The sequence below is a fragment of the Gymnogyps californianus genome, chromosome 12, assembly GCF_018139145.2.
Source record: "Gymnogyps californianus isolate 813 chromosome 12, ASM1813914v2, whole genome shotgun sequence".
Taxonomy (NCBI): domain Eukaryota; kingdom Metazoa; phylum Chordata; class Aves; order Accipitriformes; family Cathartidae; genus Gymnogyps; species Gymnogyps californianus.
In genome coordinates, this window is record NC_059482.1 from 2,399,821 (window position 1) to 2,423,687 (window position 23,867).

At 36.6% G+C, this 23,867-nt stretch overlaps 1 protein-coding gene across 2 annotated transcripts in view; it reads right to left on the bottom strand.

Moving 5' to 3' along the window:
- BANP (BTG3 associated nuclear protein) overlaps positions 1 to 23,867 on the bottom strand; it is a 153,990-nt gene that overhangs the window by 58,280 nt on the left and 71,843 nt on the right. For both annotated transcript variants that reach the window (XM_050904135.1, XM_050904136.1), the window contains 3 exons: positions 17,238 to 17,368; positions 13,181 to 13,243; positions 10,783 to 10,827 (listed from right to left, as the gene is read on the bottom strand). In XM_050904135.1, coding sequence (XP_050760092.1) covers positions 10,783 to 10,827; positions 13,181 to 13,243; positions 17,238 to 17,368 — 239 coding nt within the window. The remainder of the gene's footprint in view (positions 1 to 10,782; positions 10,828 to 13,180; positions 13,244 to 17,237; positions 17,369 to 23,867) is intronic.

The window sequence follows — 23,867 nt, forward strand, 5'->3', positions numbered from 1 at the left end:
GGTATCCAGCCAAGGATATTAGCATTATAATGTATCCAGTATCAACCCATCATGGGCATTGACAGTCCAATTGTACCAACCATTCCCAAAATTCTTCTTGGGTTGGAATTTGGAATGTGGGACAGTGATTTCTGAACGCGCACACACACACACGATGCTAGAGGCATCCCTAATATTTAAACTAACTGAGCGCGGAACTATTAGAGCATACAAAGTGGAACAGTGATGGGATAAGGGCAAATCTGCAGCATAAAGACAGGGCTCATATCACATGATGAGAAAAATCATAAATGAAGAGCACTAAAAAAAATAAACAAAACAAAAAAGAAATGATTTCTCCAGATTAGCACAGCAAGATAGCTTTGTGATGACTGCTATTCTACAAGCAGAGATTTTTATTACCAAAATCTCTAATAAGAGACAGCTTAGACCTATGCCTTCTATGAAGGTGGAGAAAATTATTTTTCCTTATATTTAAAAGATTATCACTTCATATCTCATCTCTTCTTATTAAGTTTACAGCAATATTAAAACAAGATTTGGGTGAATAAAGAACATAATATACTCCAAAATAGAGAACATATTCTTTGGAGCATTATAAATGCTCCTGTCTGCTTGAATGGAATTTTAATGGAACAACCCACCCTCTTAGGAGAAAAATAAAAAAAGATGACAGAAAATATTATCCTTTTCCAAAACCTTCATTAAACAGTCTTGCTTTACAACCACCACAGATCACTCTGTGGACTCTGTCGCTCAGGGATTGTATCAAAGAAAGTACCTAGAAGAGATTAGCAAACCACCTTTATTAATTCTTTCCACCAGTCAGAAAATTTTTACAAATGGAACCAAGTAATTTGGGAAAAAAAAAAATCCTAATACATATCAGTATTAAAGTAATGGCTGATTTTAACATATCTCTGTACATTTTACTACTTTTGATCCGCAAGCCAAAGAAAAACAACCAAGTCTGTGATGTGAGAAAGGTAACAGTGCAAGGCTCCACAGGTCATTAGGAGAGACACTGTATCGGGAACTGGGACTTCTGAACAGAAGACAAAAATAGTTGCGTGACATAACGTCTAAATCTTGAGAAGCACTAGGGAAAAACTCTATGTTTAAAACACAGACATTATATTATGTGCTTACAGCCAAGTATCTGCTGGAATCTACTGTTTGCTCCCAAAACAAATCTTTACCTGCGTCACTGAAATGAAGCATGAAAGCAGGGTCAAATTTGAACCCTCTGTTATTAATGGGAAGCTATTTCTTCATTGTCTCACTTTGCCAAAAGCTGAAGTGACCAAAAAAATGCCATAAATATGAGATTTTGCTGCCAGAGACTTTGTTTACTTTGCCTTCAGCAGAGATTTTTTTTTCCCCAGCATATAAAGGTAGGCAGGGTCCCAAATTAGAAAAGACAACAAAAAAAAAGAAAAAAAAAAGACAAAACACTGTGTGGCTGTTGATGTATGGTAACTAATGATAATTAGTAGATGAGGAAAAACTTCTTAAACAAGTTGACTTGAAAGGCAACTGCAAACTTTCTTACATGTTATCTCTTAGGTACTATACTAAGATCCTGGATGAGACAAAGTATTATCACAATAAAATTAAAGGCATCACAATTACAGCTGCCCACAAGACAAGATCAAGGACTTCACATAAAAAAGCAGAGCAAATGTCAGCAAATAACAATCAATCACAAAGTGGCTGATGAGGAATGCAAAAGAAAGTTGAGCATTTTTCAAGAAGCGCTATGGACTGAAGATGCTTGTCCTTTTACCAAATGGTAACAAAAATGGCTTTGTAAGTCTCAGACCAGTACTATGCACCTGATGAGCGTTAGCGAACGTTAGTGGAGACAGAGCAGATGGCAGACATGCCCATGATTTGCTACACTCACATTTTAAACCAGGTGCTGAACTGCAGATTAACAATTAATGACCTTTGATAGATAACATATATCATATACCTTTGATAGACAACATATAAATATCTACATGCCAAACCTTAAGTACACTAAAACAACTTAATATTTGCTTCATCTCCAAAGTAGCAATTCCTTTCTTCCACTCCTGATAAACTTGGTTTAGCCTGTTTCTTTCTTCCTTGTTTCCTTCCTTTCCCACATGTAAAATCTATTTGGATACCTTTATCTGAAAAGCACCATAAAGTGCTCTTTCCACTCTCTATTACATTTAGATGAAAACTTCACCACACGTCAGATCAGTTCATTTGTGCATTAAGGGCACAAATGTATAATAGTCACTGCTTGCGCCAGCCCACACTTACACAAAGATGTTGCCTTTTAGATCATCATCATATAAAGGCTGCTTTAAAGTTGAGAGAAGAAAATGCAAAAATATTTGCTAATTTTGAAAAGAGTCTTTTAATCAGTCCCTACTCAAGATTGATTAAAAGAAACCAAGTTAACCCAGCATTCAGGATCAGCAACAGGCCAATGAAAGATTTTTTTCAATAGCTGGAGATATCATAAAGAAAGTAATTTCATCTAAGCTATTATTTTTTCTTAGCAGCATGGCATTTAGATAGCTAATTTTAGTTAAGTATTGAAAAGGCTGGGAAATGGTGCCACTACTACTCGATACAACCAAACAAAAACCCCTAAAAAGCAGAGTTGTACATTTTCTGCATACACCAGGGCAAGGACTCATTTTGTCTTGTCTGTTATTCCATCGATTTCATGTAAAGCTAAATAACATATGGAAAAGAGGCAGAGGCCCTAGGAGTCCCTGCTAAGCACTCTGAAAGTGGGGAAACATTTATCCATCATGATGAATGAAATAAAGTCCAATTTCAAGAGGACTAAACTACTTCAAGGGAGTGCCAATGTATACCTCCTACATCTTGGAATAGAAAATGCAGTAATAAACATGTCTTAGAGTGGAAAATGTTGAAGTACTGATGGCAGTCAGGTGTAACAATTACTACATTTGAGAATGGGCCGTGCTGCTGGAAAAAGAGTTTTTCCTCTTGACCCAGTTCAGGATACTGTTCTTGGTGATGTATCAGACATGGACATAGCTGGTTTTCTCTATAAAATAAAGCAGTATCTTCTGGCACAAAATAGTGCACAAAGAAAACTAAACGCAGCCCGTTTGTAAATGAAACTTATGACCCAATAACGTCTGCAGGGATCTGATACCGCTGACTCTCTGGTACAAAAGATTTTTTTACTGCCTTCCCAGCAGCACGCACCATAAATGAGTAAGAAGATGGAGACAGCACAATGGAAAGAAAAACAACTTAAATCTCAACAAGGTGAAGGAGAAGACTTGTATAAATAGCAGCAACTAGGTATCCTTTTTTGTACGCTGCTCAAAATTTGACAGGGTTGTCGCTCCCACCCCCTTTTAAACAAATCTTATTTTAAGAAAAGAGTTACAATATGCCTTTAAGCAGTACAAAAAATGATGAAAATTACTGGATGTGGTCAGGTTAATGCAGTGAAACTCCCACCAAAACAAACAAACAAAAAAAATTTAAAAGACTCCTGCCTTTTTTCTTTACCTTAAATCTCAAAAGAATTTAAAAAAACCTATTAATCACTTGTTAAGTAACAAAAGATTAAAAAATGTGCTAGCAAAATATGCACGTTTGCCATTCTTTACAGAAAACAAAATATTTTACACATTTTGAAATTTAAAACCGTCAGAATAAAAATTGAAGCTAGTTTCCAATCATGGTGGCTTTCAATATCTGCTACAGCTTTCTGTACTGATTAGTGAACTTAGTCATCTAATCACTCATTTCTGAAATTTTATATACTTAACAGGGACAGAAGTACAATGAGACACAAAGAACCAGCACCTATTCTCGTTGTTATAAAACAATGCATTCACTTTCAGGCTCTCCAAGACAGCTGAAAGGCAGAAGGATCGCCCAACTCAGTGGCACAGACATGGAAACAAATGGTCCTGTCACCACAACTGCGTTAGAATTTAAGTCTTAATGAAACAATACAGAATCTCTGAATTTGCAACGTAGGTGTTTTTCAAAAATGTTAACTCATTTATAGAGCAAGGCCTGCTGACTTTTAACGAGCTTCTAAATCACTCATCATTTTCCCTGAAAGTGGATGAATTATGTATTAAAAAACATATGGCATTTTCAATTAAATATCAGAACTAGTTTTGCATTCTGTAACTACAGAGGATGTATTTTCCCATCAATATCTCTTAAGCAGCAGTTCCCTTCTGTGGTTTTTCTCCTATTTTGTTACGTTTTGTTGACTGCCACTGAAGGACTGCATTTTCCCCGCATGCTGTCTCCCCATATTGGGGTAGAAGAATTCCATCATTCTATCGTCAAATATAATAACCTGAAGTAAACAACTTGCACAGATTTGTTTCAGGAATCTTAAACAGCATGATGACAACAAGGACCGCTGGAGATCAGTTGCTATCCTACTGGACAGCGTCTTACCCTGCTTTACAATTACGAAGTAGGTGCAAACCTTCTACAAACGCATTTTAAATTCCACAGTTAAACTACATCTAACTTAGTTTATTACAGCTACTTTTTTAGTTACCCATACTTAATAACACAAATATGTTCCTGTTTTTCTTATAATATTAATTTTTCTAGAGATGTTTTACATGTTACTGATCGCCTAAGTAGCAGGGTTTATTCCCAAGCTTTTTTTTTTATCCATACATATTTGTGAGTTTTAATACACTTAACTGCTTTAAAATTCAATTTCCCAATTTTGCTAAAATACTACTTTCTCTAACAAACTAAGCTTTCAGAACTAAAAAGTATGGTGAGTGTTTTTGATGATCTACTTTGAGGAACAAATTGGAGAACACCTCTTCTACGGAATGTCAAATTAAAGAGTGTATGTGCACAAAGGACTATCTTCAAGCAAAAAAGAAGAAAAATCTTGTAATTAAAATGCTCACACTTAAGTATTTTAAGTAATCTTACTTTATCCATAAATACACTGTGCTTCTACGTGAAATTTGCATAAAGCACATTTTGTTTCAAAACTATTCTCTTCATTTTTGCTCCTAAAAATAAAGCAGACCTGCAAGACTTTAGTACAACCTATTATTGAAGAAGTATCAGATAGAAATAATAATTTATTTTTTTCCAAAACCATATGAGCAGTTTTTAAGTTCCAGCTGAGCTATATTGAGTTTTTAATTTTGTTGTTTTTCTTCTAACAATCCAGTTTGTTTTTCCGTGCATATTATTCAAAGCAGATATGCTGAAACAAGAAAAAGCCTTTTCAATCTACTACAGCAGCTGGGGCAGAAGTTAAGGTCGTCTTCCTTTCTCTCGTTTGCACACAAGCACACACGCGTGCACACACAGACCCTATGTCAGCAATGCATGCAGAAAGACTCACGCTGTGAATGCGTCTCTGTCCCCACGGTACGACAGTTTACAAGGTTGATGTCGGAGCAGCACATTTCTTGCACTTCAAATTTCCTCCTCATTTCTTCAAGCTTTCGTCGAGAAAGTAACTGACAATCATCTTAATACTACTGCCCTCTACTGCTTAAAAACTAAGGACAGCAAAAAAACTTCTACGTTGTACTAATTCTTGATTGAGGAACCTGAATAAAGAATTTTACTATTGTTAAATCTAGAACTTTTTAATTAGATGCATTATATGAAAATTAAGAACGGTGGAAGATGGTTCTTTCCTCTGTTTTGGATAATACATTATTACTGAAGTTGTTAACATTGATAGAAACTGCAGTATCTATTCCAAAGGCTTAGTAAAGGCAATTAAAATGCATATTCAGAAAATATATTAAGCAGTTTCTTTCCCAATAAAATTACATCTGCAAAATGCATAAAAGTGAGCAGAAGCCGAGTTAATATGTCAACACATTTTTGTTTGTATAACTGAAAATCATGCTCGAGTTACAGATTAAATTGGACCTTAAAAAAATGTGGTGCCCTCACTGAAAAGCAAGGTGTGAATATCTCAATAATGATCAGGGAGGTACACAGAGGTACAAAACCTAGATGTTAAAAGAGTTGGTTTAAGATTGTCCCATAAGTTTGTAAATAATTTCCTCCACAAACCAACCTATTCTCATTTTAGTTTGATCCAGTCACAAGTAAGATTCACTGGACATTACATGGAATTACTAGGGTTTTTTTCCCCCGAACATTTGGAAGCATTTCGCCCCCTTTTCCATTCCTCTAAGATTTAACAGCTTGCCCTTCACTTCAGATTACAGCAGAGTACAGAAATAGGACAGATGTTTCAAACATAGGTGATGAGGTCATATCTCCTTCTGAGCTGTATTGCAGGGTGTACTATGTGTATTGAAAACAGATCTGAACGAGACATCAGATTCATACTCCTCCTGAGGACATTAAAGACAAACTCTCACTGATCTATTTCTCATACACGTCTAACCTTTCAGGCCCAACAGCAGCTAGCTGCTCCTTCGCAGCACTGAAGTCTGCTGTATTTTCTCCATCACTACAGCAATTTTCCAAGAATATCTTTTCTGATCACAGATTTGTATACTCTCTTACACACAGGAGGATGCTTTTCTAAAGCTTACTTGGTGAGCTACCTCCACAGCCCTGTATCTGAACTCTCCTAGACCTCAGAGCTGCCGTAAAGCTCATAGCAGCAAGGTCAGAGTAAAAGTTCAGAAAAAGATAATGCAATCACTGCTCCATACAAATACCTCACTAAGCAGCAGAAAAATGTGTTATTAATGCGATCTCCTCTCTCTCTACGTATATGTAACTCAACGGTTATGGATGGGTCCCAGCGCACCACTTTGATTACAAACTTATCTGGAAGAGACTGTGTCTACAACTGTGTAAGATGTCAAGTTTCTTTTTGAAAAATGTAATGTAGCAGAATCAATTCTGCATGTTTGTTTCATATGCACACAGTAAGAAGACTGATTACTACAATACTACAAAAGCAACTTGCTGGCTAGCTTTTTTCTGCTAAACCTATCATACAGGCTGTTTGTTCTGGATTCTCCTGCTTCTTCTAACTTACCTACAGATACTGATACTAAGCGAACTAAATGCTGCTACTGTTATTCATTTTTCATTCATTGAGCAGAACAAATTGTCAGCTCTCCAGGAATATGTATGATTGTATTTTAGATTTTAAAGTACATTAACTTTTTAATTTAAGAACTAAGGCTATTAGTTGAAGACCATTTGCCTGCTGTCATTTTAATTAATTTCTAAATTGGAGAAACACTGGCTGTGAGGATGTACAAAATGGAATGTCTAAAATGCAGAATCAAGGAATGTCAAACTACTGAAATTGTCCTGTTCTACCTCTTTATACCCCATGTATATTTCTGAACACTGTGGCACTACGTCAGCTTGTGCAGGACACACATTGAACACCTCCTGGGATGCAGAACACTGAAGCTCAAAGGAAGAAAAGGATGGAGTTAGGGAGAACGGAGGGCAGGTAATCAGAGGAAAGAGAGAGACAAATTAGAAAACTTCTGGTAATTTATAAGTATAAAATGAGAAGTCCAAAAAAATTCCCACTGGTCCAAGGCTTCAAGTGTTAGTTAATATGAAGTCTAATTATTTTTGCAGTTTGGTATTTTTATTAAACGTGCACTGAAATATGAAACTTTCAGCTAATAGAACACATGTGTAGGTAGACAGCGTTCTTTTTGGCATGGTTTCATTAGTTCCACGAACAATGATGCCAGAAAAACAAAATCTAAATTCAGTGCAACTACCAGGACAGACAATTCAAGAGGGGGAAAAAAAGTTAAAATCAACAACTGGCAGCATTCTGCAGAGAAGCTAGTATTTATTACTAGCGTTACGAAGCTTAAAACGTATCTATCACCTTGGAAATTTTACTGATAAAATTTCACAGTAGATTTATGCCGTTTTATGCTTTAGTTCACATGAAGCTAACAACTTTATGCTTTGCAGTTCCAGCTTCTTGTAAACCTTTTACTTGTGATTCAGAGTGAAAGCCTGCATCAGGTTGCAGTACTAAACCTCACCTGATAATAGAGAGAATACCTAACATCTGTTAAGTGTACAATAACATGTGGAAAACAGCAGCATGAGATGAATTTTCAAAGGGAATATTTAGTAGCCAAGCTAAGATCTAGTACCATTAGTAAGTATATATTAGTCAGCTAAAAATATTCAATAACAGAACTGCCACATTATTCACTTTCCTTATTATCAATATTCTTCAGTGTCCCTTGGCACCGTGCATTAGAGTTCAAAACACGGAAGAAAAAGCCACTCTCCTGAAAAGTAATGGACAGGTGGGAAAACTACAGAAGTCTCTTTGATCACAGGTCATGTACAGATGATTGCAAGCTACTGGATTGTTATGACTTACATTACCGCTGAACCGTATCATATGACAGGTTTTTGTGCTCTTATCCCACTACAAGTGCCAAGGAAAATGTATTAGTTTCAACTTCCATTCTTAAACCACAGACAGAGTTTAGTTTAACTCATTTTACTTTGCAATTTTTATGAGCTAATAGCTCAAAAAATGGTCACTTAACACAGATCAGCTGATGAGCAGAAGCCAGTTGAGCCACAGACCCCCTCTACCCCCTCACATAACACACACACGGAGCTGTTGCAAGGAATCATGTGAGTGCTACTCATCCACTTCAGTGCAAAACAGGCCCACATGGCTTGAACTGCTGATGAAGGTTTCACTATCTAACGCAGAATGGAGATAAAAAATCCCCTAAATATTTGCTTGCCTCTATTTTTTAGTCCACTGGAAAACAGCTAAGCAGCAAATACTTTTGGAGGAGCTTGAGGGTTCCGGTGAATTTGCACAGATGCCAGCTGAGGTGTGACAATGCCTGGCTGTTGATGCTCAAGACACAGCAGTTACTCTTTTGCAACAAAATGCAGCTGAGTGCATGAAGAAAAACAAAAAACCCAGCACTTCACCATTTGTTTTCAAGGAAAGTTTAAAAGCAGGGCCCAGAGTACAGTTAGTTAAAAAAAACCCCAAAATTGGATGCTAAACTGATTTCCTACATACACATGTACAGCCACAACCACCTGGGGGAAAACCAAGATTATCCCAAATATGATATACTATGTAATAGTACAGATGCCTTTATATAGATAAGCTGATGTTGATTTCAACCACAAAAAAAAAAAAAAATCAAGTCATGCTTTTCTTCCCTACCTTGTGTGTGCTCTCACACACTTCAACAAACATACATCACATATCCATATATATGCACAGACACATGTATACACACATTTACAAACACATACTTTTAGAACACCTTTCTTCCAGTGTAGCCTTATTCTGCATGTACTAACGCAACTGCTCAGATGATCAGCCAGACTCCACTTCTGGGCATTTGGAGTTTCGAAGTTTTTTACTACTCTAGAGTTTACACTTTTTTACTCCATGACTATTTTAGCATGAGACACGGCTGAATGCTACTGTTGTATGAAAGGACTCACCCTTCCCTGCCTAACATAGGAGGTTTCAGGAAAATACGGTCATTCAAGCATTTCCCTTAAAAACAGCATGAACTTGCAACAACATTTTAAACTACATTCTTTGGTTCTATTTAAGAAAGAGAGATGCAATTTGTGGAATACTTATGAATAGATTTTTCAAGGGGAAAAATAATGGTACTAGGCTATAATTAAAAAAAAGTAACTTTATCTACATGCCACTGTCTGAGAGACATACCACCACCCAATATTAGTCTTTTAAGAAGATGTAATTTGGACAGCAGTATTTCACAAAGAAGGAAAAAAGAACAGTAAGTACTAAAACAAAGGTTCTGACATGTCTCCAAAAAATCACCTTTCCTAGTCTCACTTCTGCAAAAGTACTTCTGATTAAAGTCTCAGTAAAGAACACTTAAAGTGGTTTTTTTATTTTTATTTTTTCAATACAAGTTAGATTGCTTCCCCACACAAATACTGTATGTGGTCAAAAGTTCAGAGCACTGGTAGCTTCTCAAGGCCTTTGAGTTCAAGAACCTTCATGACATGAGCCTTTTCAATTCAGGGCAGTATTCAAGTTCTAGCCATGTGTCTCACTACTTACTAATATTCAACAGGAACAAAAAAATTCATAACATTTATTCAAGTGGTCTGGCTAGAAAGATTCTTACAGGAATATTTTTGTGCTGTGGATATTTTAATATAGCTCAACATTTAGTAAAGTGTGGCTGAGATCAAATGTTAGCAATTTTGCTGACACCTGACATGGAAATTCTGCTAATTTAATCACTTATTGACTCATCACTCAAAGTAAAAGCTTCTTTTTCTTACCTCACGTATGCATAAGCACCTAATAAAGCCATGTTATCAAAAAGAACAAAAGCAGATATGAAAGATCTGTTTCTCCCAAGACAGCCACATAATGAAAAAAATAGCTACTTAAACCTCAGCAATAAATGCTCTCAGGTTCGCACGGACTGCAGTCCACATCTGGCCATAGTGACAGTTGATAACAGAGAAAAGAACATACCGTACACAATATAATCAATCCAGTTAGTGAACGTAAGAGTGAGGAGGCCAAAGACAAGCAGGTATAAAACACAGGGATAAAGTATCTTGCTGGAGTAATGAAATAAGCTTGGTCAAATACTTTGAGTCCACAGACAAAATACTTAGCTTATGTTTTATCATTTTGCAAGTTGTTTATTTAAACAGAAAGACCAGAACAGATTTTGCTCTTTAAAACAGCCACTAATAATGTGAGATCACTCCAACTGCAACATTAATTTTAAAGACCAAAGTAAAGTGCCGCTTAAAACTCAGTTCTGTTCCTACCTGCCCATCTTGACCCACGTGAACTTGATGTATCTGCAGGTTTCCCTGTAAAATAAGAGCATTGACAATAAACAGAACTTTGGCATTTAACAAGTTGCTCTGTCCCGAAAAAGGCCTGTTTCTCATCTCATTATTAAACGACTTCAATATTAAGGAAATGTATTAATTTAGGAAATTCTGCTGAGGGTTATTTTGGCAATCCAGCTACAATTCAATGGTCAGCACTTTAACCACAAGGACAAACAGACTAAAAAGCAAGGAGGTTTTTCAGCACCAGCATGTTTTGCTTTTTGAAAGTTACTGCATAATGTACAGTATGTTTATGCAAAGTTTGCTTGTATGGCTTTTGAGGCAAGATTTTTGTTTTTCCTTATTTACATAAAACTGCAAATTTAAGTCAAACCCTTACTAAACTAGAATTAGTAGTATAACACTTTTACATGTATGGAGTGCTATTTACTATTTGTTGTTATAAAGTTACTGCCTGTGCTAACAGGTTTTTTTTTTTTTAATCAAAATTCGATACCAAAGACCAACATAATTCTATTACAGGGATTACATCTATTACAAAAAATTCTCAATAATGTAAAGTATTTTACAGGAAACTGTAGCTACAAAGTCTAAAAAGGAAAGCAGTTTATTCATATGCTCAGAGATGTCTTTTCAAAAGTACACTTAGATTAAGAAAAAACAGCTTCCCAAACACAGAGACTTGCAGTGAAATAGCATATTTCTTTGAGGAAAAAATACCAATTCTTTGATTTGCATGTTTTCTGCATTTTCGCTCACTGGCAGCACTTCCTCGTATTTGAAGTTGCGTACATTGTAATAAATTTAAAACCAGATGTTTTCATCTGTCACGGACAAATGTAGTCCTTCAAGTCTCACACATGGGAACTTCAGATGAAGCCAATGGACACCGGGGTGTGCTTGAACCTCAGGATCAATTACAACTAGTATCTGCTGAATCACAATTTTTTCAGTGGCTCTTTACCCAAGAACTGCTTCCGTTTTATTTTAGCACACTATGCATTCCTTTAGACCCAGAACATTTTGATCCTTTCTTATTTCTCTCTAGGTCTGACAAGTTCTTCAAAGGAGGCTGCCTTTAACTATAATATTTATATAATATTTACGATAATATTTATTCTACAATAGCTCCCTGTGTTAACAGTATTCCTCTGCACCAAAAGTGGTTTTATGAGATGTGATTTAGGGTACTTTGCAAATGGATTAAACTAACCCACAAGCAGATATGCTTAACCTTAAGTAAAAAAACTCTACAGGGAAATCATACAGATTAAAATTGTAGTCTGCATTCATGTTTAACCTTATTTTGCTATTGCTTCTTCATGTAAACAAACTAAGTGCACAAGAAATCTAACAGCAGTCTTCGCAGTTAGGAGTCTCTATACATTCTTAAATAACCAACAACAGCACTCTGACTCAGGTGTTGTTTTGCCTGAGTGGGGGGAAAAAAGTCAAAATTGGAGGGTTGAGTACTGGATTTATCCATTTCCATTCTACCGTACTATTTTTATGGAAAAAATTACGAAGGGCAAATACTGCAGTGCCAGATTACTTGATCACTAATGAAGGTAAGTTCACTTCATTCTGCAATATATCATAGAATCATAGAATGGTTTGGGTTGGAAGGGACCTTAAGGATCATCTAGTTCCAACCCCCCTGCCGTGGGCAGGGACACCTTCCACTAGACCAGGGTGCTCAAAGCCCCATCCAGCCTGGCCTTGAACGCTGCCAGGGAGGGGGCATCCACAACTTCTCTGGGCAACCTGTTCCAGTGCCTCACTGCCCTCACAGTAAAGAACTTGTTCCTTGTATCTAATCTAAATCTACTCTTTCTGTTTAAAGCCATTACGCCTTGTCCTATATCTTTCCTAGATGGCATCTGAAGGTTTCTCCAACTCCTGTTCAACAGTTCCCACAATTAAAGACACTGAGTATTGTGAACACATTTAGTTCATAAACCTAACTAAAATAATTTCATTTCTCAATGGCAGTGCAAGCACCTAAGCTGGTTTCCTATAATACTCTGTAAGTACTAAATTTCCAGCGAAGACCATCAGCCATATACAACAATCATTAGTGTGACAGACACACAGAGCTGTTGTGGCTGGTCAAGGGAAAAAAAAAAAACAAAACCAAAAAAACCCCCAACCAACCAACCAGAAACCCAGAAAAAACCCAGAGACAGAAACAGCATCTTGCATTTAATGCCATAAAGCACATTTCTTCCTGGCTCCACCACATGCTCTCCCTTCTACCCCCTCCGGTCTTTGTAGTGTATTGTAGCAGATCTCAGAGGTACGGTTTTAGAATTGGGGCCCTAAGTTCTGGCCAACATCTGCTCCACAGGCACCCAAACTTTTGGCTCACCTCACTGTCCTGCGTGATTTGGACTTGCTCGCCTTGAGGAACCTGGGCTATGTGGAGATGGCCCTGTGGGATCCGCAACAAAAGAAAACACCAAGGAGCATCAGAAGAAAATCATAACTAGAGGAAGAAGCTATTACCTTGGATTCAATACAGCTTAATGTATGGAAGCAAAACGCTTATTCAATGAAAACCATTAAAGATAGCTTTAAAAAAAATTAAGTGCATCCATATTTCCCCATCTTTTTATGCAAAGCATAAGCAGAGTGACTTTGAAGAAAGAATGGTTCATTTTCACATAAGAGGAAAGAAAACAGGCATAATAAGAAATAACATTTATGCAGTGCATTTCTCTATAGACAAAGTATCTGCATTTTTGACTGATACACAAAGCATGGGACTAACTTACTTGGGTAGATTAAAATTGTGCCTGAAACATTAATCCCATTTAAAGACCTTGGAAACTCAGTTCTTAAAACAGATATGCCAAGACTAACTACTCACTAAGAGTGAGGTTTTAAAAGGTATCTGTAAGTATCCATGTATCTTTGTACATTCACATAGTTATGGTGAAGTACAGTACCATGCTAAAGACTATCTGTCAAGCTGCTCTAAATTGGCATGAAGTCATTAATTTGAATGCAGTTACACTGGTTTATGCTAATGGAGAATCTGCCCTAACAGTTTTAATAATGTTAACACTTTGTATTGCTGACCATACCTACCACTTCAGAAGGGTATCAAGCCTACCATTTGATCAAAACATGGATAAGAGAGTGGATGGAATTCCTTGTGCATCCTGACTAGCCCAGCGAAGTCTTTGCTACTGTGATTTACCTGAAGGAAGATTGGATTCTAAATAACCTACTTCAAGGTTTATAAGGCTTTGTGTTCATTTTAATATGCCTGCATGAGACAGAGATTAAAGATAATCATTTGGAATTCTGTCAAAGGCTCTTCTTATTTTATAACACAAGAACAATTGCATGTGATTTTCAAAGAAACACAGATCCCTCTATTTCAAACAGTTTCATTTCCTTTGGAAGGAAACTGTCTATTTATAGGGAGAAAAAACATACTGAAAGTATCACTCTGACAATAGGGACTGTATATAAAATTAGAGCACAGCCCAGTCCATGTTGAGATTAGAATCACTTTCCCTCCTTAACATCAAGCTCTCAGGGCTCCCAGGAAAAAGCACTGAACATTTAAAAGATCCATTTATAGTGTTTTCAAATATAAGCAATCCTTTCTGACTAAAGGGAGGGGAGAGAAGGTGACTTTCTTCACCTTTCTATCGTGCAGCATTCCAAAAAAGAACTGCTCACTCATCTTTTGCAGATACATAGCTGGCCTTCAAGGACAGTCCTTTTAGTTTGTTCACAAATTCAATTCAATGCTGATTTCTTTTAAACATATATAGTATAGATAACTATCATCTTACTAATGCCTCTTAGCCTGATCTATATGTATCATTCCCAAGAACTGAGAAAGCAATACCGTTTTCATCTGTTTCAACCTAGGATCCCTCTACATGTTTGACAAATTATGACAACATTTAGATAGTGGTTGTGGGTCGTAGTGGATTTTTCCCAGATTCCACAATCAATTTAAAGGATAGTTGACAGGTCCAGATCTTTTAATGAGGCAAAGTTTCATCACCTACATCTACAAACATAACCGTTTTGCCTATTATATCCATGGATTTCATATAATTTTCCCTTCTACTTTGTCTTTCAAGACTTGAAAAATACTTTTCAGTCATCAATTAAATCTCATAAAAAGTTCCATGCAGCAGTTAAGAAGATATGCTCTTTAAAATATATAGGGAAACCAAGAGACAAAGAAATTCACACAATAATACTGTAAAGTTATGGCAAAAGTGAAGTGGAAATGGAACCTTTGCACCCAGTTCCTGCAGAAAAAGCATTATTTCACTGAGGATGCTCTCAACTGACAGGAGGGAAAAAAAGTTTGCAAGTTAATTTATTGAACTTCTCTTTAGTCCTCTTCCAAGTTTGAGAGTAGTAATTCAAAGCATTTAGGATCTAGTTCCACTAAGCAATCACTCTCCAGGATTAGCTCCTCGACTTCCATTTAAGTCATATGGTATCCAGGTACATAACAGGAAAGGGCAAGGCCTTTGGGAAAACGAAACGGGTGGCCTGGACTTTCCAACCCTATCTGGATCTCACAGCTAATGGTTCCTAGCATCCCTTACACCCACACTCCAGCTCTTTCTTTTCTCTTACTTTATAAGCAACCTTTTTCACTTTGGAAAAATGTGCTCTCTACTGCAATTTCCTCTCCACAACTCTTACAGTTACTGTCTGGAGTTCCTCTCAATCACTTTCATCTCAAACCCCTTCCACTTCCATGCACTCCTTAAAAAATACTCTGGCTAATATTTAAGTCCTCCTTTTAAGCAATGCTTACAGCTCTGTCAGTTGCCTTCAACACTGTGCTGCACATCTTGACGTTTCCCCCCAATTTCCATGACACTTTTCTTCTCTGATTCTTCTACTGCTACTCCAGTAAACCTTCAGCAGGTCTTACAGGCATGTCTTTTTTGATAACATTCCAAAAGCTATATACATATATAGAGATATTATCATCTATCTATATTATATATAGATATTATCTATATAAAGCTATATAGATATTATATTCCAAAGTCCTTCATAGCCCTTTTTTCTTCATCATATTTCTGAGCAACTTCACCACTTCCACACTGACTATTTGCAGCTCTACACGACCAGACTTGAGTATACCCTGTGTTGATAGAGAGTTTTCATTCTTTATGTGTAAATTATGCAATTGGGCACATTTGCTCCTTCTCTCCTGCACTGCCTCTCTTACCTGGGGAGAGAACAGTATAAATATCTACCAAGATGCTTCATTATCCTACTTCAGACTCTTCTTTGTAATGGCGTTGACTAAAACCTTTGCAACAGTCAGACCACTGGGTACTACGGCTTATATTGTTGACTAATATCTCTCAAGAATTCTTGTTTATTTGCCCATTTCCGCCTGTTTCTTTAGCCTGGTTTCTAAGGAAAGTGGGCTCACGTGATCATCATGCAGAACAGGTACGTTATGTGTCTGTGCATGTTTCTTTCTGTTCTGTGCTTGGGCACTGCCTGGCACAGTTGAGTGCTGGCCCACACTCAGACCTGGGTACCTTCAAAACACTAACACCATCAGTGACAAAGTTTCTGTGTTATATGACCGCGCATAAACGCTGTAAACTGCAAAGCCTGAAGTTTTTGAAAACTAATGGCAGACAGATTTCACACATTAAATTCTCAGGTTTCTACCACAAAAGAATGAGTGTGCAGATATAATTCACTATTTTTGAATGCTGCACATCAGAAATGCCACACAACCCATTATTTCATTATTTCCTTCTACTTCTTTTAAAAATCTTAATTTAAAACAATCCTTGTAGTCAAACTGTGGCACACGGGAACTAAAGTCAAGGTGAGTTTTTTCAGAGTACACTAAAACCATATAGAAAAATAATCATGGCCTGAGTTATAGTAGGAGTCTCAGGCTTAAAAAATGTCAATATTTATAACTTTTACTTATATACATGTATCTAAATGAATACATATGTAAAGGATTCAGCTAACAGATGTTCAAAAATGCCTGAGAATGCAGGGGTTTTTTTAAATGAAAATAAATAAATAAATGCATTCTTGTTTTGAAAGTCATAGCTAGAACTTACCTCTGAAGTATAAATCATACGCTTAGTAGGTCTGCTATTATTAATAAGGCAAGTGCAAGCAAACAGCCAGGTAGAGACGAGTCAATTCTATATACAGTAATGAATGCGCATTTATTTGCAACAATTGTGTGAGCAAATCCTGCATGAAGATTTTTGCCAAATAACTCTAACAATTTTTTCATAAGCCTTCAGTGTTTATTTTCTGAAAATCACGCTTAAGAAGTGATGATAGGTCACTTTTTTTAAAATAAAAAATTAAATTTCAACTGAAGCAAAGTTTGCAAGAATCTAGATTGTTTAAATGGAATAATTTAGAAAAAGTTGAGTACATACTACTTGGACTTGTCCATCTTCTCCTATTTGGTGGATCTGAACCTGCTGAGCATTGGCTAGTGCATAGTGTAGTGCCTGTGGCTGGTTCTGTTGGATCTCATTAGAAGCTGAAACTGAACTCTGCGAACCCTCTGAAAAAGAGACAAAAATCCAGCTTTATTATATGTGTATATCTCATGCCCGCCAGTGGCCATGCAACAATGCATACTTAAAAACTGTGGAAAACAAATGCAGTCAGTAAGTAGATGCAGATTATTTATACATTAATATTCTTATGCATGTTCTCACCCGTAGATTTGCTACAAATTCCAAAGGAGTTCCAAAGGCTATTTTGTCTCTGAGAAAGCATACGTTTAAAAAGCATCTTCTGAATCTAGATTAAAGATTCTGCAACTGTAAAAGTCATATCACAGCAAAACCACATACATTTCCTAAGCAGTTCAACACTTTCTTTTGTGCACCTGGGTAGCTAAGAACTATTACTGCCAGCCACCACCACCACCACAAGGATACATTTGAAAACCCATCCTGTAAATTGAAGTTATCATATAAATAAAGGATCTCTCTCAATTGTTTTTCAAGATCCATCATCTCTAATTCATAATGACACACATGAGCCTGGAATTATTTAACCTCAAAATGGCAGGCTGATTTCTTGACTTAGATGAATTTAAACACTACCTCACACTGCAAAGTAAGGCCTTCTGAAAATGCCCCTACAAAAAGGAAGACACCTGGGGGTTATCTTCGGGTAACAGTGACAGCCACCGGGAAAACCATCGCATGATTTCAAGAGGATAACAACTTGCATTAGAAGTAGACATATCATAGATTCATTTCTAGGTTTTCCAGCTGCAGGGAAAGGATTCTTATAAATGTAAGAGGCAAAAGGCAAGTAAAAAGAACTAATTTTTTTTTTAAGCATAAAAGCACTCACATACTTTTTTTTTTTTTTTTTGAAACATGACTTCTGTTATGCATTTGGTTTCAGTGATACTGAGACACTAATAATGTCAGTAATTCTGTACTGAAAGGGTGAAGTGGAATATAATGGACCAGAGACTAATCCTATGTAGGGGTCTTCCTACAGATCAAGACACCACTAGCAGGTAAATGTATCGCTAGGTACCATATATCCTTCTAGGAATCAGGAAAAAAAACCTGCGGCTATCGATCAATGACACTTCTGCAGCACATGTCACAAGTTCAAGTATGCACTGCTAGGAAAAACCTTAAAATGTCCCAATATCATACTAATATCACACTAGTACCATACTAAGAATCAGCATCAGTCCTAGTTCTCTTCCTTTTTTTTATTTGAGACATCTTGGAGAACGGGACTGTCATAAAGGGCTTTTAGAATAATGTATTTGAAGAAATACTTTTTACATACAGTATCCCTGTAAACAATTTTAACTTTTTTCTTTTGCTACGCCACAAAAATACATTGAATGAAATCTCTGAAGCATTAAGTGTTTTACAATTTTTCTAAATTATTTATTGCTCTGACAATGACTTTTATGCTACAAGGCAACATAAGACACATCTACATCTAGCATGTAGTAACATTCAATACTATAGGGCTTTCAAGCTGCCCAAGTACCAGAAACTATAATGAAAATATTTAGGAAACAGTGTCACTCGGCTTCCATTTTAGATCATTTCCTTACAAGATTTTATGTATTGCTTAAATAAGCACTAGATAGGCCTCATCCTGCTCAGAGATGACTGATGGCTGATATATTTTGATTTTTAAAATGATGGTTGGTTATTTTGAATCAACACAGCAGGAAGCCACGTTTCGTAAAATTTTAATACCTCTACTTAATACTCTAAGATTTGTACTGAAAAGAGAATGTTAGTTTTGCAAGAATGAGCTTTATCCACTCATACAAATATTTTAATGGAAATGTTCTTTAACAAAATCATCCATTTGGGGTTTTTTCATCCTGTCTGCAAATGTTTGTGTAAGATAATTTTGAGTTTTAAGTCTAAACATGGGAACTGGAAACTAACTCAAAACCACCAAGCTAGTATTTACTTATTTGTTGAAAAGTTCAGTTGCTTAACAATTCAACTAGACAGCTCTAATTATGTTAACAATCTGCAAATACATAACTACAATCAGAACACTTATGCAGTAACCGAGCAAAACATAACATGTTTTTGCTGTCTATCGGACAGACATCTTTAATATCTTACATTTGACTAGTAGGTAACTACAGAACGTTTATAATTTCTTAAATATAGCCCTGTTGCTTACTGTGCAATTCCAGTATTTTCTGCACTGTTGTACAATGGACGTTTGCTGCACAGAATTCCATATGGGATTAACAAATCACAAGTGGCAGAGAAGTCCTGTACCTAGTATGAGAAACTTCACCGTCAACCAAATAAAAACGTGATTTGTTCAAATTCTGATACTAGATCATGCTTTCCATTGCCAGTGGCTTTGTGATGGTCACTGAAAGTAACAGATATTCTAGAAAGATCATTTACCTAAGCTTCTCTGTCTTTCACTTTTTCTCTCATTTCCATTACTTCAGTTCTAATAATATTTTATGCAATTAATTTTCTGTATTTTTTATTTTACAAATAGCATTTTGTCAGGATGCTAAATGGCTAAGAAAGGCCACCGTTATTCATCTTGCTTCTTGTAGGCTACCACTAGTCCATTCCGTTGTGATTTTGTCTTTCCATCATGCTTCCCAGTTCCCCACTATGTAATTCAACAGCTGAATTGAGTTACAACTCAACTTCTATTCAAACCACAGTGTCCAAATACATAATCCTTCATTTAGATGTGTGTGTATACACACATATGCATACATACATAACTTCATACGCTCAAACATATATAGTGCAAATGTAAATACGCATACACAAACAGCAAAACTGGACTTGGGACACAAGCGAGGTAAGACGTGTGTTTCACAGATTTAATAACCTTCTAGCAGTACTTTTCCTGTAGCTTACACTTACCCTTACACAAACTGCAATGCTGTACTTCTGAGAAAACATGAAAATGCATTTATAATGAGTATTTATCTTCTGGTGAACTTATGCAATAGAAGAGTATCAAAAATATAAGAGTTGCAGCAGATAAAAATACATATTTACATATATATTATAGGCACATATTGAAATATGTTTTTGACTGTAAAGTCCAAAAGCCTTTATTTGTAAACCATCTTTTGCTTCACATGTGCCAGAAATTATTACACGTTTCAGAGGTGGAAACAGGAGACAGAATGCAATCATACTGTACATCTCGCATGGTCACTTATAAATAGATTTCAGTTTGGCTTCAATGCAACAACCACAGTTGGGTATTCTTTCTTTTTTTGTTGGCTTTTGGTGGGTTTTTTTTCTTCTTAGGAAGAAAGAAGAGAGAGGATTCAACAGTGTCTAAAAACAAAACATCCTTTATAAGTATTGTTTTTCCCCTCTAAATCTCTGACCAGACAAAAGTAATATTTATCCATTTTTAAACGTTCCCCATTAAAAACAAACACAAACATGAATAGCACACAGCTTGAATAGAGGATATGTCAACAGTTATAAATCACTATCATGTAAACTATCTAGCCTCACATTTACAACTTTGATGTGTTAGAGAATCCCTGGCACCGAGAAGCTATACAGCTGAACTCTTGCTTCGAAATTTTCCATTGCACTAGTTACAAAGTGGTACTTTGACATGAACCGAGCAGCTTAGGTAGTGCTACTACTGAGCACGTTATCCATGGCATTCCCAAAGCACCCTCCGCTAGATGGAATAGCTTTGGAGCCACCCACAGAATGGAAGATGCTGCATTGACCATTCCCCAGGTGATTAACTTGTGATACAGGGGGAAAAAACCCCGACTGCTGAAATACTCCTTCCTCCCAAGTTGAAATTGGACCTTTTACATTTTCCATTTGTTTACTGCATGTGGTTATGAGTCAAAGAAAATTTAGCCTGAGTCTGTCTTTTCAGATGAATGTTCAAGAGTTGGCAAAGTCTCCCCCACTGAAGCAGTTACTTCTGTCGCATTTCTCAAAGCTAATCTTCCTCACACATGGCTGAGCAAGATTAGATTTGTCAGACAAATATAATTTTTAACTGTTTCAAGAATATGTGTGTTTAATTCTCAACTAAGATCAGTTTTAAAGTTCCTCAGTTCAAAGGCAAAAACCTTTGGCGTTTTCTAATTCTTTCTTATTCTACTTCATATTTATCAGTTGAGCATCTGGCTTCTCATTTTGGAGGGAAATGTAGGAGGTACAGATTCTGTAGCAGAGGGGACTCATGCTTAGTCTCCTTATACGTTGTTATTCAAAATTGTTTTCCTAGTGTATAGGCCTCCCAGTCTCATACTTCTGCTTACAAACTAGGACGTATTTTCTTGCTTCCTTGATGTGTAGTCCTAGCAAGGAAAGCTTAATGGCCAGATGTAGCAAAGCAGTCCTCAAAAACAAAAAGCAGGAAAACCACCATTACTGAACAATTAACAGAAATAAAACTGTATACTGTAAACCATTATCTCAACCTGACTCATCCAGTGCTAAATGCCTCCAATTTTGCAGGACAGCTTTGAAGATTTGACTGCACATCCATTTTTATATGTGCTATCTCAGCTTAGGCTGAGCACTTCAGCCTAAATCTACGTATAAATCCCAAAGTCATAGAACTAATTAAAAATTCCAACATGGAAAACTGTGATAACAGCTTTAACAATCTTAAGAGAAATTAAAAGAAAGGGAGAAGGCACTCTTCAATTAATCCTCCTTCCAAAAACCTCATCTCCTACTGCCTTCCCCTCCATAGACTGCTAACATTTTTAAAAAGAATATCTAGCTAAATTATCATGGCAGCCATGTGTACAACTCTTGTCAGAAAAAAAACCAAGAGAAAAACACACATTAAGGACGAAAGTGTTGGCTCTGAGAAGAGCAGAGCAAACCACTGTAATTAATTCCTCAATTCCAACAAAAGGCAACAAATTCAAACAGAAGAGCCAGATAAAATACGGAAAACCAACTTCTGCTTACATATAACAGTCTGCCACAACAACTTCATGCAACCCATAAATCTTGTGGCTACTGTAAAGCTGCATAGTCAATTAAACGTAGAACAATCTCAATTAATATCTTTGGGGGTGAAGGACAGAGAAGAGATATTCATTCATATTTTCCTACCAGCTGCCTTAGACATGTTTTTGTCTGCAGATCAGTTCCTCTTCAGCTCTTAACACTTGAACACTGTCACAGAATTGCAATGCCAAAAACTTTTAAGGCTATGTAAGGACTATGAGCTCAGCCTCCTGCTTTTCTATGTCATTTGCATAGCTAATTTTTCCACATGATAAACAGAGCAGAGAGGAAATCTGTTATCATTTTTAACTGCAAGACTCAACTCAAAGCCACGTGCTACATAAACTTTTATGCACAACAAGCAGAGAAAGCCTAAAAGTTTTGACATGTCCAACAAGTACATAAGAATGAAGCTCAAGAATAGCAATCCTCTTTAGATGTAAATAATTCAGTATTATTTATTATGTGTGCAATAACTCATAGAAATCACAAAATCACAGAATAGATGAGGTTGGAAGTGACCTCTGGAGATCATCTAATCCAACGCCCTTCCTCAAAGCATGGGCAACCAGAAGCGGTTGCTTCAGACTGCGTCCAGGTGGATTTTGACTGTCTCCAGGGATGGTGTCTCTGCAGTTTCTCTGGGCAACCTGTTACTGTGTTCAACCACCCTGAAGATTCCTCAGAGCCAGAGAAATCCAAGTCAGGTCACAGGCAGGTGAGTTTCAGGCCGCTATATATTTTTTTTTTAAATGAGGCAAATTAATTGCTGCTAAAAAGCAGCTCTGGAAAATCAAGTCCCTTAATTCATAGGGGAGGATGTCCAGCAAGGCAGTGACCATGCTGATTTGAGACTATTTCAGGGCTAACAAAAATATTATTTTTAATCATATGTAGAGATATTCAACAATTTTCACTGCCAAACAGAAAATACTAAGTTATTCTAGACTTTTAGCATACCAGCATTTGAGAAAATATTCTGTAACACATAAGAGAATGGTGCTCCTTTGCAACACTTGAAGAAAGTGCCAATAAATTTCTGCTGATTGAAACACGTATGATTATACAACGACATAACAGAAAGCTATCTTGCTATTACCAGCCCCTGGAGACAGCTGATGAAAAATATTACTTCAAGCCAATCCAACACAACAGTTTTGGATTTGAGCCTTTTTTTTTTTTGTTGCACCTCTTGGTCACAATTTTAATATGAAATACTACTATCACAAGTTCAGAAGTGGAAAAACCTTACCAAACTCTGGAAAAGTTCATACAGGGAACGTGGTGTTCATTCATTCACACTCAGGACACTGAAATCATATTTAAACCTCTTAACGATGTTTTCAGAACAGCTCAGCTGCACGGCAGACACTGATACTATGCATCTAGTCAAGGCATCTGTTGATGGCAACAGTGTGTCTTAAAAAAAAGTGCTTTCTGAAGACTATGGGAATATCTTCTAGGGTAAGCCCTAAAACTTCCCTAGGAAACTATCATCATTTAGCCAAGCATGAGTGGGTTTAAGTACTTCCACAAACAGCTTAGGTTTATCAC